Genomic DNA, 20,966 nt, shown 5'->3' with positions numbered 1-20,966 from the left:
TTCTCATTTATTATTTATGGAAATAAACTGGACAAATTGGATGGGAACATCCAGATTATACAGTTTCCACTGTGTAAAAAACAGGTTCTCCTGTTCTGATGCTGCCCGAAGACCAATAACCGTTTTTTCTCCCGCCATCAAATTAAGCGCAAAAAGGAGAACCCGAAGTTCTCCTGTATAAAAATAAATTTGCATGGTGGTCAATGACTGGTGGCTTCATCAGAGAAACATGCTCGCCTCCTGCAAGACAACTTCCAAGCACTTAGAGTTAATCAGGTATATGGACTGATGGTTGTGGATAGTTAACGGAGAGATATTTGTCTCTTTCACCGAAGTTGATCAATTCCCAATCCTAAGTGCTCAGCATCCTGAAGATAATTGACATGGGATTGTCGCCAATTAACGTCAGGACAACCACAGTCGCAGATCCAACATGTACAACCTGCTTTATACAGGTTTGCATGAGTGACTGGATTTCCATTTCATTCTACAGTCCTGGAAGCCTGTCACCAATCGTGACCTCACCCTTTTGCGTCACCGGGTCAGAAATATTGTTTCTTCGAACTAAATCTCCAATCTGTCAAGCGACATAAAGAAGATCGTACTGATAGATGGTACGAGTAGATGAGTTAATTTTGTACAATAATTTATTTTGGTAAAAGTATTTTTTTTAACTTTGATATTTCGTTCATTGATGTTTGGATATTTATGCTTATATGACATTATCTGTTTTCCAATTACAGATACAACTCAAATAGAAGAACGATCCTCGGAATGAAATATGTTCGTGTGTATATTAAGAAGGCTCCCTACAGCGACAACTGTTCGATTTCATACAATGGTGTAGTTGTTAGAGATAAGCTCTGCATCATCGTGTTACCTTGTTCATCCTTGTTCTTGTAAAGACGTATGCTGTATTTCGACCAACATCCGGCTTTGTGCTTGAATATGCTATTTCCTTACAAGCTTCTTGGTTCTTATAACGGCCTAATTGTAAATACTAAACATAAATTTCTCCACAAACCACTTTTGTTAACGTAACGACAAATGCGTAGGTATTTCATATATCTCAACAAAGCACTTTTGTTAACGTAACGGCATATGCGTAAATATTTCAAATATCTCAACAAAGCACTTTCATTAACGTAACGGCATATGCGTAAATATTTCATATATCTCAACAAAGCACTGTCGTTAACGTAACGGCATATGCGTCAGTATTTCATATATCTCAACAAACCACTTTTGGTCTTGTTACGGCTCAGGCACGAATATTTAAGTAAACATTTCTCCACAAACCAGCCTTGTCAATGTAGACTCATAACCGTAAATACTCAATTATATACTTAACCATAAACAACTTTCGCTAATGCAAGGGCATAACCGTAAATACTTCGTTTCTAAACAAACCGATATCATTCTTGAAACGGCATAGGCGAAAATTCGAAAGTAAACATGTCTCCACAAACCACTTTTGTTAATGTAAGCGTATATGCGTAAATACTAAAATATATTTTTTTCTACAAACCTCTTTTGCAAATGTAACAGCTTATGCGCAAATACTCTCTATTTCTCCACAATCTCTTATTGTTCCCGTAACGGCATAAAGCATATATTTCCCAACAAACCACTGTATGTGTAAATACCGAAGTAAATATTTCTCCACCAACAACCGATATCATGGAAACATATGTATTCTCCACAAACCGCTTTTGTTATCATAACGCATAAATGCGTAAGTGCTAATACATTTTTCTCCACGAACCGCCATTGTTATTGATACAGGAAATGCTATCAATATCCGACAGAAGGCATCATTGGTTTTTCAGGGAGAAAGCAGAATGTGTAATTGAGAGATGAGGCAGTATGTCAATCCATGCACTAGAAGCAAAGGGGTGAGAGGTTAATTAGTCGTAACAACTGTTAAGATCAGCAGCCACAATAAAGTAAAGACTGACCTTAATATCCTCGTTCGTGGGGCCCCTGCATACAGCCAAACCTGTCAACAACAAACACACGTGTAATACACGCTACAGTTTGTATATTCGACCTGTAACAAACAACCCAGAGCTCACTGCTTTGCGTGTTTAGAATGTAACCTGTCAATTCCAAACATCCGTCCTGAAATAAACGAAACCATGTCTCACTGTACTGTCTAAAGTGTAACCTGACAATTCCAAACACCATACCTGTTCAACCCACATAACACTGTTCCGTGTTCGTAGCGTAACCTATTAATTCCACACTGCACTATTAGCTAAATGGCACTGAGTTCATAGTGAAACCTATACAACACCTCACTAATCTTACTGTGTGTTATCAGTGTAACCTGCCAATTACAAACGCATGTGTTATACACGCTGCAGACGTACAGACCTAGCAGCGTCCTCTTATAAGATAATCCGTTCTCCACTTTAAAGTCGGACTTGGAATATCCCATTCGCACGTTGGTACAAACGGCTACCGAAAATAATGGTCTTGCTCACATGCATCTTACAAATCGAATTTGTATTTAAGAAATTAAAAATCCTTTGTTTATCAGTTAAACGATCATCTGGCTCAGGGTTAAATTCGGTTTGGTTGTAATGAAGGTGTACTAAACTATTTCTACTTATTTGTTAACAAATGAATGACGTGCATGGGCATCTTTTAGGGGATACCGCTCGTTTCTGACTGGGCCACAGGTGGTGCAGGTAACTCACTACTCTTCTCGAACCTATCATAACTATTAAATGCTGATTTAAACACAACAACAGAGACTTTTTAAGAGGACTGTAATTGTTGCGGGTCATATTTGTTATTAAACTAATTAAAAGGTAATTTGAGAATACATTTTCTAACAAACATGTAATATTTTTAAACCAGCTAGTACAAATTATGATGACATGCATTTTCAGTTGCTATTCGAAGAATACCTACAATGAATCTGACATATTGTAATTAAAGTACAACGTTTTCACTAATGCACACCGAGCAGTCATCTGTGATATATACCAAATGAAGTAGCCAATCACCGTGCTCTCTATAGAAACGTTAAAGGTTAATACTCTCCGTAATACAATACACAACACAGTCTCTAAAAGACACAATGGTCATTAGCCGACAGCAAATTGTACCTAACTACGTCTAGAAAACAATAAATGAGAATCGGACATCTGACCTTTTAACAAACAAGGCGTAAGCGTCTTACCCTGGCTTGTCAGCACAACGAGGCCGTGGTTCCTGCACTCCCCCTGGTGGCCGAGTGAGACACTAACTACAAGTAACACGTGGGTTTGACAGGACAAGGAGTCATGATGATGACGATATTAAAGTGACCGTCACAACTGGCAGAGAAATGACTATTCTTCAAGGAGACCCTGTCATTCATTATTGAATGTCCGACACAAGTAGAGCAGGCTCAGCGCTGCTGTGATGGGAAGTTTTTAATTTCTTTGGGGTCTCTCTTTGTCGATTTGATGGTCGAAGTTTTACTCTTGAGAAGTACTAGATCAACGGAAGGGGTTTGTTACAATGAACTGGATTTTAAAAAGATTAATAACAGTCATGACTGATTTGATGAACAAATGTTCGCAACAACCTTTCATATTCTACAAGTTGTAAAAGTGAATTTATCAAGGTTTCTCTACTTAAAACGCACATGATGCCGTTTCTTATCACTTTTGCTTTATCCACTTTCAACAGTGTTTCATGTCTATGGAATGATTTCAGGGTAGCCCAGCAGTAAAAGGGTTCGCTCGTCACGGCGTCAGTTTCGATTTCCAACATGGGTGCAATGTATGAAGCCCATGTCGAACGGGTGTATACCCGGGATAATGAAAACATGTGGTGAAACAACAAACTCATTTACTAATAGTATCACTCGCTGTCGGTTAATGCGGCAAAATTCTTCAAAACAGTTCACTTATGGACGTTATCAACTTCGCTGAAACGCATCAGTATGTTTGGAACGGACATATAAAGGACAAGATACTATTCTTGAATCTATGCGATATTCGACCTGTATCTATCTCTAAGATGTTCTCACCCAGACGAATACACAAGCGGTGGTAAGCATGGCACCAGTTGTGTTTGTTTCGCGAACACCTGGTGCCCTTATGTTATGGTGATTCATTTATATTTTTCTACATTGTGCCCTTTCACTGAATGGAATTTTCGGCAGATAATCGAGAAACATTCACTAGTATTGACGTTTAATATTTCAATATGTATTCGAAAACATTTGGATTCTCCTTTTACATGTACAGTTTACAAAACCAATTCCTAAAGCTCAAATTTCTGTAATACGATCTGCACAACTGCCTCCCTTAGCCGAACCAGTAACATATGATCGGGGTCGAATTTCCAAATTTGTTATTAGCGGCCAACGTTCTGATACTGGACTGTGGGTTAGCCTAGTGCTTAAAGCGTTTGCTCGTCACGTTGGAGACCCTGGTTCGATTCTCCACATGGGTACAATGTGTGAAGCCCATTTCTGATGTTCCCCGCCGGGATATTGCAGGAATATTGCTAAAAGCGACGTAAAACTAAACTCAAGCAGTGACGTGACAATGCTTATAAGTAGTACTAAATAAAAAGTATAAAGGCATATATTCCTTTCAGGAAAGATTCTTTAAACAGTTTACCTCGTTTCCTAAAAGCTCTCTACTGAAAATATTTTTATCGGTTCTGTTTTTTAGCATCCATATGTACGTTGCTGTTTCAAGGTCCGCCTGCTTGCGTTGGAAGATGTACTAACAGGTCTGTTACAATAAATATTCCACAGATGACATGATTTGCATGAACCGGATGTTCGCTCCCCTTGAATGTTGAAAACATAATGTTTACTACCGTCTCACTTCACAAGTGTGTGAGTGACTCATCTTAATGATCCATGGAGCCAAGAGCACAATCCGCGGAGGCCTAGGTTATGTAATAACATGGATGAGATGAGTAAATATTTAACTCATTCTCGACCAATGAAATGCGTTACAACGGTACTTTTTGTACCTCCGTATGGCGCGCGTGTTGCTTTGTGGGACATGGTTTATGTACGTTCTGCGTGTTTTGGATTGATACATAGTGTGTTATGAGCAACTACCTAATAAACATGGATATCTGAGGACGGTATAGACAACATGGTGATTAGATGTATTTTTTACTTTTTCGTTTCAAGATTCTTTTAGAATGCATGCTGCTCTGTTGATAGGGAAACAGCTTCGGAACGTACATTGGCGGATGTATATAAAAACTTAAAGGATGATGCAAACCAGTCATGAAACTAAAACGAAATGCGAACTGTTTCTTGTAAATATTGTTGCTGTAGACACACAAATGAACCTGTCCAGGATAAGACAACATGCATACATCGCCATGGTATTCTTTAAATTGCAAAACTTTTGTGTCACAAAATCTTATCGAAGTTTCATAGACGACTGAACATCAACACGAGTGATTATAGCCTTATTTAGGTTTAGCGGTCTTATCCTCACATGACATATGCGTTGTGTTGAATTATACATTATCAGTGGAAAAAAAAAACATTTAAAGAATCTCGAATCAATTTCTGTCAAGCATTCACTTTCTGTTATATTGTGACATCTAGCAAAGTATACAGACAGGGCAATGTGCGGACGAGGAACAATCACACGGGATATCACAAGTAAATCAGCATCGGGGTGACAGGAATATATTTAAATCAGTCCATAATTCATTATAGCCACTGATGTATTCTCAACATATTATTAAATATGTATGTGGAATGTCACACTTCGCTGAATCTCTACAATTAACAGTTTTTGTAGCATTTCTGTTTCGTACTACACACATACCTTATATGCAGAGTTCCGCTAAGGAGCTGGGGAAGTACGACGTAAAACTACACTCATTCACTGATGAAGCGTGTGAATTGGGACTAGGCTGGTGTAGTGTACAGGTTTAACGCGTGTTTGTCAGGCATATTTAGCTGATACATGTATCCACGAACCATGACCAGCTGGATGATAAACAGGCCTCAAGAAGACTCTACAGATTATCCTGCTCATTTACCTCCGGGAGATCAGACGGTGCAAGGAAGGTAACTCCATGGTTCACAGACACTGTGTTTGATTACACGGAACTAAGATTTAGACCTTGACAAAATCATTGTCTGTGCTCAAAAAGTATCAAAACATTCGTTACAAGAACCTCCTGAGTAAGAGTGTCTTTACACGTGAATTACGTTAGGGTCTCTTATCTGAGACACTCTCTGCAGAGCATGGTCTTCGCCCTCAGACGCAACATGAAAAAAATATTGTTGGATCCCATTGTTGGGATTAACTTCTTTGGTATGTGTCAAATTAATAAAAAAAAGCAAGAGCGCACCTCTGTGTTTCTTTCCCCAATGGTATAAAGCCAACGCTGCCACGTTGGCCGAGTTAAATGTCACCATCGGTTGCGAATTCGGTAACTATACACGCTGAGCAAAACATCATTTGGGACGCACATATCCATCAAAAACTATCACTTCATTTTATATCCCTCTTTAAACAGTTGCCTCTTTTCTAAACAAATAAATACAGCGGTTTCAGCTGAGATTTTCGATTGTGACGAAACAATATACCATCATATGATGTTAATGGAATATATAGAACTATAGACGTGATATCAAACATTCAGGCTCAACATACATGAATTTACATAACGGTATACGTATCATGTATGTCACGTGAACATTTTTAAGCTCAATAAGCTACATTCGTTTCAACAATAATGACTGTTTTTGCAAGAATCGGCTTGTAATTTCTATGACGTACTGCACTTTCTGTCGCCATCAAATCGTCATTAAGGTACCGTGTCCACGCGCACGTCTGTATAACTCATATATACCCGTCTGTTAAAGCCCTGTTAACATATTATGGCATCATGTAAACCTGGTTATCCTATACAAGCGTCACTGAGGTAGTAATTTGTCAAAAATTCCAGCGTTCCTTCTCCCCCGTAGAGTAAAAATCGAAAGTAAAACTTTTCCTGTTTCTCTGCGAAGAAGAGGCATCTTCCTGTAGTTATGGTATATTCCATTCCACTAACGTAGCAGTCACAGAGAGACTGATGGGTATTGGTATAACCAAGCTCGCTCCCAGGCAGCAAGGAATTGCCTGTTAACGTGTTTAGAGGCTCCAATCAGGTGTTGAAAACAGTTTGTCACTGTAGGGGAACTCCCTGGTATTGCAATAATGGAAGGTAGGGATCGTACTGTGAGTAGGTAGCATCTCCGTTGAAGTGGTACTATGGAGGTGTTTTTGGAATGAACGCACAGATCTAGCGGTTCACTTAGACTGGTAGGGTTTTGGCTTATTGGGGATGAAAGATGTGGTGCAGGGATTAATGGTTGAGCTGGTGCTTTTGCATTGTTATTGAGTTATTGGTATGTTGGGTGGATTACAGAAGAAAACTGGAACAGACGGTAACTGATATGAAGGCTTGGACGAGTATTGATGTGGACGAGTACTGATGTCATGAGTGGAATCGGGGTGAGTGAGTGAGAATATTTTTAAGTGAGTGAGTTTGATTTGCTTTTAGCAAACAGTCCAACAATATCGCGGCGAAGGACACCAAAATTAGTTTAGCACATTGTATTTACGTGGGGGATCGAACCCGGGTCTTCGACATGACGAGTAAACGTTTACCCACTAGGCTACCCTATGAGAAGAGTGGAGAGCGGTGGAGCGGAATGGAGGGGAGTGGAAGGGCGTGAGTGAGTGAGCATGATTTCATTCCGCGTTTACCAGTTTCCCAGCTGGGACATAAGAGATGAACTTTCCTGTGTCGACGTGTGGAATCGAACCCTAGCAACAGTCATGACCAGCGAGCACATAGACCACAAGGCCACCATTCAGTACCCAGACAGAAGGTTTTCACAGTACTAGAAAGCTATGAACATATACTACCTAGCCCTGCAGTGACACTATAATCATCACAGTGATTCAAATAACAGACTGAATAAAGCTGTCTATTTTCATCATGGCGATATTACTCGACCCGTTTACCCCCTGCTTTGTAAACAAACGCGTATTTAAACAGGGGCACGCAGCAAATATGGAAGTACCTTTAATTTGATGAAGTGATTGTTTTCCAAGTTTACAGGGGGACCAAGCTTCACCTGCGTTTCACAATATGTTTGTACACTTCAAAGGCTGTTCGTTGTGTGCTTCACAATGACATTCGTTATCAGTATGGAACGGCTCATCATTGTCAAGACCGCTTCAGCACACATGGCGGTATTTTTACAAGAGATACTGAATTTCGTTTCAATATGATTATTGATTTCTTCTCATATATTCCTGAAAAGAATGACATCTGAGTTGTTTTGACAGGTCACAAGGCGTGATGATTTCTCACTTCAGCTTACACGTAGCATTAGTGAGTGTCTGGATTTGGATATGGGCCATGTTTAAATCACACAATCAGCGAATGTTTGCTTCTTTGATAGAAATCGCAAGGAGTTCCATCAGTACTTTAAATCGTGAATTCTACCTTTCGACATCGGACCCTACCCCACTTAAAGGAAGCAACTCTCCACGGCGACTTGCTGCACCAAGGACAAATCGACAAAATCCAACTGTTTAAAAGTGGAAGGGGTGGAAGGAATCCGATGCATTTGGTTAGTTTAATCACAAAAGTGTTGCACAAATGATATTTAGAAGAATATCAAACACAATGTCTAGGCTATGTCCCAGTTCAACATTAATCGTCAGTTTCGTAAACTACTGCTCTGAAAGGGATACAAACTTACCCAAAGTTATTTTTTTTTCAAATTCACGGTTGATAAGACAAGATTGCCGACAGACAACGGTACCGTTTTACAGAGCACCTTTAGTGCTATCCCAGTCGTAAGTCTGTATTAAGTCTGTCACACTATCCTGGAGACAATAGCACTCAAGGCGACGCCATGTTTGCTTGCAAATACTATGAGAAGCTAAAATTAACTTTAGACTCATATTTGCATCTTTATCGTTTGATGACAAAAACGGATACCTTTGTCATTCACTGCTTTTATCAAGCCCCAAGTCATCAATTATTTCATAAAATATGTCTCGCTATCTCCGATTTCCCTATTCGTGACATTATTATACTGCTCTGAAACTACACTCACTCACTCGACACATCCTTCCCTCTGGCGAATGATGAATGTATCAGTACCTCCCACTTTTCCGTTCCATTATCGTATCGAATATCCTTCATCTTCATCTTCATCTTCATCTTAGTGATGAATCACAAACAGTTCTTGGCCTCTCAGTCATGTGGAATCCGAACAAGAGCCTGTCAGAGTTCAATTAGCACCAACTGGCTATATTTAATATATTCCAATATAAGCTTTTGGCCTTTAACGTCAGGTCACCAGTCAATGTGCAACCAGTATGTTATTCCAGACCAATGTTAAATGTCACTGGTCCTTCAAAGAGTTATTATTTTGTTTGATGTCTTTAAATGGTTACTAACGGAGTAGGATTAGAAATCTATCACCGCCTACTCGGACCTGGGTCTTATATGTCAATTAAAAATAACCTTGACGTCTAACGTTACCCCTTTTCTCCACCTTTCTTCATTATTAAGACTGATTCTCATCGTATGGACTGCAGTGTGAATGTATTGAAGATAAATGGAATACGTCAAGTACACTCGCAGAAAATCAATCTTGATTATCAAAAGATCTAATTTGGAGTATCGGACAAAATACACACGACTAACAAAGGATGGAACATGGGAAATTCGAAAAGACACCGGATGTTCTAAAACAGCGAAAGCACTTCATGCCTTATCGGTGACAATCGCCAGCAACACAATTAGCACTAATGGGTGTTCATTGCTCGGGTATTCCTGCCTTGGGACGGCAGTCTGTATACAATCTACTCTGTCAAACAATCAAGTGATCGGTAGACCAGATAATCCAGTGATACGAGAGTGCATTGATTGGTTTTGTTAAAACAAATTAAAAAAATCTATTGCGAAGTTATATTAAAAATGAATTGTTTAAATAGATATTACGTGCTCAAAATATATTTAACATATTAATTTGCCTTTTCGATCATTTTAATATGAATTTTATCACGATCAAATATAAAAGTCCTGAGAAAATTAAATGGAACTCTTAATCATATCATATCGAAAAACTGGGAACATGCGAAGATTGCAGACCCAGATAATTCAAAACAGACCATTTCATTCGGCGTTTATGAGCCACCATCTTGTGCAACAGATGGGCACCATATTGTGTAACGAAGTAACAATACTTCAAGCGGTTAACGCCGCGTTCACCAATATGCCTATGCGTCCTATATGTAATCGAATTTGGACCAGACAATTCAGGAATCGATACTTTAAGTAACGATCTATGCTGTCGAGGTCAACAAGGTCCGATTATAAAGTCGCTGGTTTCAACGTGTATAGGTTGGGGGACAATTCTAACCCGATATTCTAAAGGAATATTTCCATCACCATCACACAATCCCTGTGGTGACACAGACAGGAATATAACTTGCTAAATAAATACATTTAAAAACTGTTGATCCTCAAATCACAGACTTTCACCTACAAGGTCAAGGTCAAGGTCAAATTTGCCTCAAATGTAACTGATGGCAGTCCGGTCCACTTATCGTTCGCTTTCCTATTATTCCGGAATGGCCGGTGAGCTCTGACGCTAGTGTCTTAAGACGTCATTGTCATGAAGTCTCTTAGTCTGTCACGTCCACGGCACTTCATGCCAGGCTTCCCGTAACGCTTACTGCTTCATGTTGTTGATAAGATCAGGACCGATTCACTTCCCCTGCTTTTAGCTTTCAGTGGAGTGTAGAATATAGACACGATATGCTAGCACAGGCATGTGCCCAGCACTACAGGAAGGATGCATGTCTGTCCACCACACGTTCTCTGTCCGGCATGCTATTCCGGAAACTCACTAATCTCTCAAGTCGACTTTTTCGGCAATAAGTTCCAATGTGGTTTGTTGGTTGGTTGTGTAACACCGTACTCAGTAGTTTGCCAGTTATATGACGGCAGTCGGTAAACAATCGAGTCTCGACAAGGCAATCCAGTGAACAACAGCATGAACGCAGTTGGGGCACGATGACCTATCTCACACAAGTCAGTGAACATGACCACCCGATCCCATTAGTTACAGAGGACCAATTCTCCGAATGGTTCCAATGTGGAGAATCGAACCACGGTGTTTGTTGCGATAATCAAGTCGTGTGTGAATATCTTGGTTGGTAAACTCTCCCTCTCCACCCTCCCTCTCCACCCTCTCTCTCTCTCTCTCTCTCTCTCTCTCTCTCTCTCTCTCTCTCTCTGTGGGTTTTGTCTTAACGTAAATGAAAACAGATTGTTACATCTCATATATGAAAAATGTCAACCCCCAAGATACTAAAACGCAAGTTTACCAAAGACCAATTCCGAAATATTTGTCCAGATACATCACTACAGAACTGGGATTCGATTACAAGTCTGCATGTCAAACAAACGTGACTCTTCAACCGCTAGGCCACCAGTATTATCGCGGAAGGCCATCAAGTGAAGTTTTCTCGATCAAATGTCAATAAATATCCAATCTATAACCGCACGGGTAACATGGGTTTAACGCAGCTTTGAAGACAATTTCAGTTACATCATAGCCTGTCACTTCAATGTGACACGTAGGTTCAGAGTTGCATCTCGTACACGTTGCCATGACGTTGGAGCGTGCAAGAACGGTAACATGTTTACAGGCCAAGGATCACAATCTTCGTATTAAAGAACCAAATACCCAAAGCAATTTCTTGTCAAAGTTCTGTTTAAGTAGACGTGACACTGCTGGTACTGAATGCGGTTCTACGTATAATCCATCATTGAATGAGCCATCGTATTTCGACCAGGGAATGGGAAAAGCGGATTTATTCCTACGGGACAAAGTGACAATGCCACTGTCGATATGTTCAGGGGACACCGTGTATATCCCTTGGATTATCAATTATTCATGCTGATGGTTTTTGCCATATTTCACTGTTGAGAGTTCATATGAACCTAACAACCCCTGGCATTTCAGGCAACGCTGAAGGGAACACATTGCATTTACATATCATTACGCTCAGATGCAGCTTTGAGATGTTCCTGCAATGCGCTCGACGAAGTAAAGAAGTGACGTTGACAAAAAAATGTGAGGTTTCTTTGAAAAATAAGCTAGTGCTGGGATCATTGTAATCCTTGAACCTTTGAGGATTTTTTCAACAAAAAGAGCTATTCGAAATACCTGTTATTTTTACAAATTCCGGACTAACGGTACACATGGTTAGTTCAGGATGTGGAGGGAGTTTGTGATGTTTACTTTGTAGATCAGTCGAGGCATAAAGAACCCTGCTGTACACAAAGTAGCGCTGCGCCTACACAGAGCAACAGTATCAGTGTCAGTACAATACCAACAACGTTCTTGGCGACATGGTTAAAACGAAATATTCAACGTGGAATAAATCAGAGAAGAAAAAGAGAACAACAGATAAAATGTCACATAACTTGCTTTTGTAACCTTTGAAGCGCATCAGGTTCATCTTTGTAATGGTTACATCCACAGTCTTGGGCTTTTGTTTCACTTTCTTTGGAATATTCTAACAGGGCCAAAATTTAAGTATACTTTTTGAGACCAAATAGCATCGAATTCCAGGGGTTTGGTGAAATACTCAGCTACACTTTTAAGGGAATCAATGAGAGGGGAAAAGAAGTAAAATACCAAAAAAATGTCAAATAACTTTCGGTTTTAAAAATTTATGTTAAACGATTAACACGCACATGTGTTTAACAGTTAAATCTAACCAGTGCCAGGGCTTTGTGAAGGCCGGTTTCTGGAGAATTATATAAAGAGCCGGTGTTTACTATTACTTTCGGAGTTCAAGAATCACTGGATGACAGGAGTTCATCAAACACGTAACCTACACTTTCAAGGATGGGTATGTGACGCTATCAGATGTTTTTGATCGCTTCCAAACACGAACAATTGAGTTCCTATGTTCTTGAGCTTCAGAGAGCATGTCCTGGAGAGACCAGGAACCTGGAAAATGGGAGCCTCTTCCTGGTAAGCAACCAATGCGTGCACGTGCATAATCAGCTGATGAGCCTTGGAGTCAGCTGATTGTGTAAAGAACCAAGTAACGCACTAGCTTCACTCACCGTTTATGTTTGATGTCTAGCATTTAATGAAACGATTGCATGAACAGACTCAGATAGTGCTCTTCTACAGGATATATCTGTGCTTTCAGACAACTAAGGATCAAAGTTGCATCTCTGGTACGGAACCGCCGCGTTTATTTGTTATCTTTGGCATAAGACGAAGAAATAATATTGTCGATTGAAAGTGGACATGCTATTTTTATTCCATAACAGACACTTTTTATTTTAATCTGGCAAATAATCTTCGGGTCCGATTGATCACATTGTGTATATCCGCAGTAATTATTTATATAGAATGACGGAAAACAATGCTATAAATAATCGATATTTCGTGCGGTATTAAGATGCTTCCGACTAACACATCTTACCGAAACTATCACAATGCCATAAACAAGTTGATGGAGTATACTTTTACGCCACCTTCAGCAACATTCCAGCCGTATCACGGCAGGGACACCAGAAATGGTCTTCATACATTGTCCCCATGTGGAGAATCGAACCCGGGTCTTCAGTGTGACCAACGGACCCTTTAACCATCGCCCCATGGGTAAATCCTATAGTGGGTGTATAAATTATGTATATGGCAATGTGATATTCTTGTTCCGCTGTGCTTTCTTTACATCAGCATGACACAACGAATATGCCAATTTTGTGAAGGTAGTTTGAACTTCCAGTTCACTAAATATACGTTTGATGGTTTATATCAATATTTAACGCCACTCTCAGTACTGTCCCAGCAACATGTCAGCGGGATATAAATATTTTAGTCTAGACCTGCAAACTAGGCAATGATACTATGTGCAATAATCCGCTTTCATGTCACCAAGTCAATCCGTATCCATGAAGAGTCATTGCATAGAACGCTGATCACACGTTGGCCAGAGCATTGGCTTCCGGGACACAATTCTAACAAAGAAGCACTAAAAGTGTTTCTACTCAGTACTACTACAAATACTGTAAACTATTGTCAGTCTGTGTATCATTTAAGTACTTTGCAAACCGCACATAAACCACTGGAAAAAATATATGCAATACATAATGCCAACTACCAATTCTGTTGCCAATCATTTTAGCATCGTGCATACCGTGGATGTTTCATTAAGCATGAACCCAAAGGTATTCGGCAAAACATGCAACTGTGTTATCTGCATAACAGCGAGCATGTTCTTACTGTCGATAGTAATTACACCACCCGATGTTCAACGTTGGCCAGAGAACAGAGACGAGAGTCTTGCGTCAGTCTGAAGAATATACAGACACGCATGGACAATAGGAGGAACTCTTGAACATTCAGATCTGTAATGAGTCTGTCTAAGTTCTGATAACATAACGGCTTTGCATAGAGGGAATAATCATAGAAGCAGTAGGGTACGGGGGAAAACTTTTACAGCGTTATCGCTGTGATGTTTGTCATGACTGGGGTCTTTGAAGGTCTTACATCAGAGCAAGAGTAGAAACACTTTGGGAGATTACCACTCAAACTCGACAGGGATGCGTGTCTGTACTGTGTGTTTGTTTTTGTTTGTCAGGTGGTATTGTGACAGGGGAAATTGTAAACAGGTATTTTCTGTGTTGTCTACGAGATGTAATAATTGTACGAAGTGCTCAAACAATTTACTGCCGCCTGGTTCAGGAAGGAACGTTCGTAAGACATGTACCACCCGATGATGGCCCTGGAGCTGGGACATGACTTAAGCTTAAAGTGAGTTTAGTTTTGCAACGCTTTTAGCAATATTCCAGCAATATGACGGCAGGGGACACAAGAAATGGGCTTCAAACATTGTGTCCATGTGGGGAATCGAAGCCAGGGCTTCAGCGTGACGACAGAACGCTTTAATCACTGGGCTACTCCATCGCTCCGGTTTAGGTTTAGAAGCTACTTTGGATGCTTTCGAGAATATAAATATGACTGCCGCTGAGGTAGTGACCAGGTGAATGAATTTGTATTCATCCCGACGAGTGACTTGGTTTGAAGTACTTCGTCACAATGTGAGATGTCAGATTCAGATGCCGTCATATTTAACGTCCAGTGTGTCGTCAACGTTGACGTTAATCATGGTGACGGTTCCGACGTTGAAACTACGAAACCTGAAGTTTGGGAACGGAGGAGTATATCGTGGCGTCTGTCCAAGAGTAAGTTTTGTTTGTTTGCTTGCTTGTTGGTTAACGCCACACAAAACAACATTTAGCCCTATGACGACGGTCTGTAAAACGAGTCTGGGTCAGCCAATCAGGTGATCAACAGCATGAGCATCGACCTACCACCCGATCCCGTTAGTCACCTGTTACAACAAGCATCGGTTGCTGAAGACCACTGAGAAAGTGAAAGCACCACTTTGACTTGAGTGAGTGAGTGAATGATATGTATAGCCGCAAAGTAACATATATATGTTCCTGTCATTATAGCATGAATGCCTCATCCTGACGTTTTGGAACAGAAATACTTTCAGTCATGTATCACCCGCGAAGATCCGGATTAGAATTGACCTTCAGGAACCCATGCTTGTCGTTAGAGGCGACTAACGGGAATAGATGGTCAAGCTCGCTGACACATCTAACCGTATCCCAATTGCGTAGATCGATGTTCGTGCTGTTGATCACTGCGTTGTCCGGTCCAGATTCGATTATTTACAGACCGCCGACATATAGCTGGAATATTCCTGATTGTTGTGTAAAACTAAACTCACTCACTCACTCACTCACTCACTCATTCATATATAAAACAGATAGGAATTAGTCCGGATTAGACAGATTAAACTTCTAAACGGTTAAATATTGGTCCGATATAAACATAGATACGAATTAGTCAGAGTCTAGTTTTGACAGAAATGCATTTGTCCATATATGTTTTGAGAATCGCTAGCTCATCCTATACACATAAAGAATCATCGGCGCAAAGCGGCATTCAACCTGCCTCGTTCATCTGATTATAATTTAATCAAACTGTTACAAAGAACAGGATGGACGCATTTGTTTGCATTCCAAAGTAAAAGCCAGCTAATTCGGGTGTGTTGACAATAACGTGCGAAAAAATATCCATTTCGAAATGAACCACGGTGTTTTCATAATACGTCTCATAAATAAATGTGGATATGGTGCTTAGACTGCCGATCAATTCCTGAATTCATGCACTGGTAATCAAAGTATCAAACCGACCAACAAACACCATACAAAACAGAGATCATTAATAAATGAAAAATCTAGAGACAAATAGGTGCATGTCAACATCAAATAGTGTTCGGTTGTTAAAAAATATAGATTACCTGTATTACGTAAAGAAACTATGGATTGGCCAAATGAGGAGACGTGTTCAGCAATTAAGCTATTTGAATTAGGAAACTTTCCATCAACAGACCGTATCGCCTGTAGCGTTTGATCGTGAACAAGACTCGAATTTAAAACAGCTACTGTATGGGGTACGTATTTACGTTCATCGGAAAATCAAACACGTAAATTTGCTGTTTCAATCTTGTAAGATAATCAAATATTCGTTTAATATGCTACACATTGCGAATCCTTAGCAACAGGCTTTAATTATTGAGTAATCGGTAAAATCCTTAAATGTCTGAGGCATAAAAGTGAAAGAATATTAAATGATATTTAGTTAACACTTTATATTCCGGAATCTCCCTCTTACTGGCGATTCATATGTGAACATCTACATAGAGATACAAACGTCAATGCTCTACTGTGATTCTTTAATCGGGACATGTATTAGTCCAGACGATTTGACTTGAAGGTGCTTAACGGTTTTCAGTGTATGAAATAGCATGATCTAAATACATTATGCATTATATTATTGTTGACACCTGGGTTGACTTGAATGCAACGGCTGGTGTCATCACTACCTGATAGTGATTCACAAACACGTGTTTATAATATGTTACAGTCGAATTCGTAAAACGGATTCTGCATTTCAAAGAGTTTTCCCTTGATTGTAGAAAGGTTTAAATGACTCATTTACATCACATACGAATGCCATTCTGCAAAATTGTTCTAAAAAGAAGTTGACATTAAGTATATAATTTCTAAATTAGCACCATAGAAATCACTGTAAATGTATGTATATAAAACGTCTAAACAAACATGTTTTGTTAATTAAACAGAGTCGCGAAGAGAAACGGCAATGATGTGACGGGGTTTGAACATGGTCAAGATACTTGGTGGGATTTAGAAGTTTACAAAGTATCTAAACAACGTATAATGTAGATTTACAAATTCTTTGATATTTACAATATGACGTTTCTGGACTAGCAATTCACCTGATGAAGGAGCAAGGAGTAGCCGAGAAACGTCTTGTAAAGTGAGTGAGTATGATTTTACGCCGCTTTTAGCACTATTTCAGCAATATATCGGAGGGGAACAACATAGATAGGCTTCACATAATGTAACAATGAAAACCTGGGTCTTTGGGGTGACGAGCGAACGCTTTATCCACTGGGCTATCTCACTGCTCCTTAACCCTGGTAGTCAGCTGACAGTACTAACCACTAACCATCACTCATAGCTCCTGCAGTATACACAAGCATCTGACCTCGCCACAACAGCAGCATGTTGACATTGAAGCACACCACCTGTACTGTTACAGACACGTCCGGCTATGTGCTTACATAATCAATCAGAGACGCTGTGACAGTTCTGCAATATACATGCAATATGCGTGCCCACTATATCATTTCTACCATACCTCTCAACCCTTCCATGTACAGTAACTGCATAAAAGACATGTGTTATATGAAAATTGAAAACATCAAAGAAAATTTCACAATACTCGAGACATATGAAGAAAACAGCACACGCTAATCTAATTATGACGACGCAATGATCAATAATACAAAAATGTGAAACTGATTAAAAACGATCCTATTCATCAACACCAGCATAACGGTTCATTTTATATCATTCCGAGGGAATCATACAGTCATTGTTGATGAATATCTCTGATTGGTCATGGCCAGGCATACAGCCCGCCTTGAGAGATTCCTTGTCAGATATATCAAAGATCCAAAACCCTGAACTGTAACGCTGTCTCATAAATAAGTGATTCACCGTTAACAGGAGACTACAATCACATAATGAAATATACCACAGTAAAGTTGAAATCGACTGCGCACATACAAGGAAATCAATAACGAATTTGTGAAACTTACATCACTCGGACCAGGGAGGGACCGCGGAATGGTCCCGGGGTACACCTGTGTGAACATGACCCCTTGAGTGTGATACACCTCTCGGCAGCGTCAGCAGCAACACTGTGTCGAGCACCACGACGCTGTACGGTGTTGGGAGACCATCATTATCCTCATACAGTATTCATCACCAATACCTCTTCGTAGCGACGAATTTAACCTTCGTCCTGCTAAACCGGTATATACCATGTGACGGCGACTGGCGCAAACATTGTCGTAAAACAACTGAATTATTTACATCTCCGGGGACTGTGTCATAGGTCAATATGTGCATTAATTTATCTTCACGTTTCGCTTTGGTGAATCTGCTCAATTAAGAAATAGACGCACTCGCTGTTATGTGGTTAAGCTTGATTGTTATGTCTAGTTGATTAATGGTGTAGCGGTCGTTAGATCTTTCTTGAAATGCACAACGCTATGAACATGCAAACTATAATACGGAAAATTAAATCGAGTTTGGTTGAGTTGAAAAGAAATGCCAACACCATGGATATGTAAATATCATCTTTGGATGGATGTTTTTATAATAAAACAAATCGCGCCATATATGAATAGAGATCACATCAAACCATTGATTCTCGACACGTGCCTTTCAGCTGATGTGAAAACTCATGGTATTCATTATATTCATGACGAGGAGTAATATGTAATGGGAAAATTGATTGATAGGTTATTATATCAATAAAGCTTTTAGCCGGAGCACGAGGACAATGTTTAACTCATGATTATACCTCGAGACCACATAACGGTATATGCAACGGTGGCGGTTCAGCGAGACTCCTTTTTAGCGTTGGCAAGTCGGGATGTAACACTGATATTACTGTTGGTTATTAATGAGGATATATCATGACAATATTGATACTGGGTAAGTGCTATGGTGTTATTGATCGATACGGCATGTCAATAAACACGTTGTTGACATTGTTTAGCAGAGGACTAGACCAATAACGACACTGAATTATTGTAAATGATTTTGTAGTATGTTTTTGCTGCAATAAACATGATAAACGAGAATTGTGTTTTCGGTAATTATAATTAGGTAAACATAAAACAGCAAATAACAACATCAAAAACAGGTTTGTACCTACGATGTTTTTATATGTGAATGTACGCATGTACAAGGCAGCAAATTATGACATTGATATTAAAAAATATAAGCGAAGTATTAATATTTGTTGGCTGTTCATGTAAAATTAAGAAAATTACGACACTGATATATGTTAAACGTTTGCACGTACATCTTAATAACAATGCTTCACAAATAGTCGAAGCTATAACAATGTTCCAGTTGGACAAAGTATTAACACAGGTTCGTTCGGCCCTGCTAATTTGTCTTAGATAAGTTGTCACATAATCGAGACTTGTTGCTCTCTGGTGTTAAATTCTGGCAAGTGTTTTGTTGACGTTATAGCAGCAAACAGTGCAAATCTAACAGTTAACTATATAAGACGGGCGTTCGTTGTTTGTACTGATAACCAGTAAGCCTTATTCAATGGTTTATCGTGGGAAATTATACTTTGGTGTTAAAGGCATTTTACCCTCAGTAAACCAAACCATCTGCGACATTACATAACTTAAACTGATTAATGGCGTAAGGTATATAAACAGATATTTTTACAGTGGTAACGATCACGGTAGTGGTAGTACTTGTTGTAGTAATAAAAATAGCGTCAAGTAGAGGTAGTGATGGAGATAGTGAATGTGATGATGGTAGCGATGAAGGCACAGAGATAGTGATAGTGATAGTGATAGTTATAGAGATAGAATTGAGGCAATGGAAGTGTAGTTATTTCAGTCGTGTCGATCAATAGCAACGTGTCCTTAAGCAATGGTTACTGCAAACATGCTAAGCATTGCATGCAAGAACACGAAGAAAGCACGGAAGTCCAAATATTAATACATTAAAAGTCATTACTTAACAAAGGAAATAATTAAATGAAAAGATGATTTCAGTATCGTAGAGTCCACTCACCATAGAACGATACACGCGTCTTTTATACCCCATACTCCAAATCCAAATACACGTATCCCATTATTTGGCTATTTCTCGTATCTGCAACAACTCACTGTCAAATACACTGCAGAAAGTGCTCGCCTTCAGATCCTCACCTGAGCTACCGCCGCTCACCCCTGATACTGATAATATGGTCCTCCCGACCGTATGCTTTCCCCCAAAGCACAAATGGTAGTATTTTCAGCTTTCTCTCAATGGGATCACCAAGCCTACAAGCACCATGCCTACCTCTTTAGCTGCTAACAGACCGACTGCGGAGAAGCCATCGCTTCAAGATCGCTCAGCTAAACCCCACAGGAGATAGAGAGAATATGACATAGAAAAAGTAAAATTAGTATCTTCAAACAGGTGAAGCCGGAGATGCTATTTTGGGTAACACCATCAGAACATATGATGCAGTTTGATACGGTATGTGATAAGAATTTCTGTAATTTAGTTCTGTCAGAAAGCCCAGTTGCATAAACATGCGGTTATAAAGCATGCAGATCGTAATCACTCGTGGAATTCTTGGACAAAATCGATTCGTGAAACAACGAAACTGGCTAATATTGATGCTATGTCTAGAAACACTAATCAAAGATGTGTCAAGCATACTCATATTTCAACCAAGA

The 20,966-nt window shown here is 39.6% G+C and overlaps 1 protein-coding gene across 3 annotated transcripts in view; it reads right to left on the bottom strand.

Annotated features, from left to right (window-relative positions):
• Window positions 1-20,436, bottom strand: part of LOC137265379 (endothelin-converting enzyme homolog) — a 151,637-nt gene extending 131,201 nt beyond the window's left edge. For 2 of the 3 annotated variants that reach the window (XM_067800768.1, XM_067800771.1), the window contains exons 1-2: window positions 18,303-18,505; window positions 1,959-1,999 (exon numbers count right to left, since the gene is read on the bottom strand). In XM_067800768.1, coding sequence (XP_067656869.1) covers window positions 1,959-1,999; window positions 18,303-18,359 — 98 coding nt within the window. In that variant the 5' untranslated portion in view covers window positions 18,360-18,505. Of the gene's footprint in view, window positions 1-1,958; window positions 2,000-18,302; window positions 18,506-20,313 lie in introns of those variants that run through there. The other variant, XM_067800769.1, reaches the window with a different exon arrangement.
• Window positions 20,437-20,966: the final 530 nt, after the last annotated feature.

The sequence above is a fragment of the Haliotis asinina genome, chromosome 15 (assembly GCF_037392515.1).
Source record: "Haliotis asinina isolate JCU_RB_2024 chromosome 15, JCU_Hal_asi_v2, whole genome shotgun sequence".
Lineage (NCBI taxonomy): Eukaryota > Metazoa > Mollusca > Gastropoda > Lepetellida > Haliotidae > Haliotis > Haliotis asinina.
This window is presented reverse-complemented; position numbering and strand designations above follow the sequence as displayed.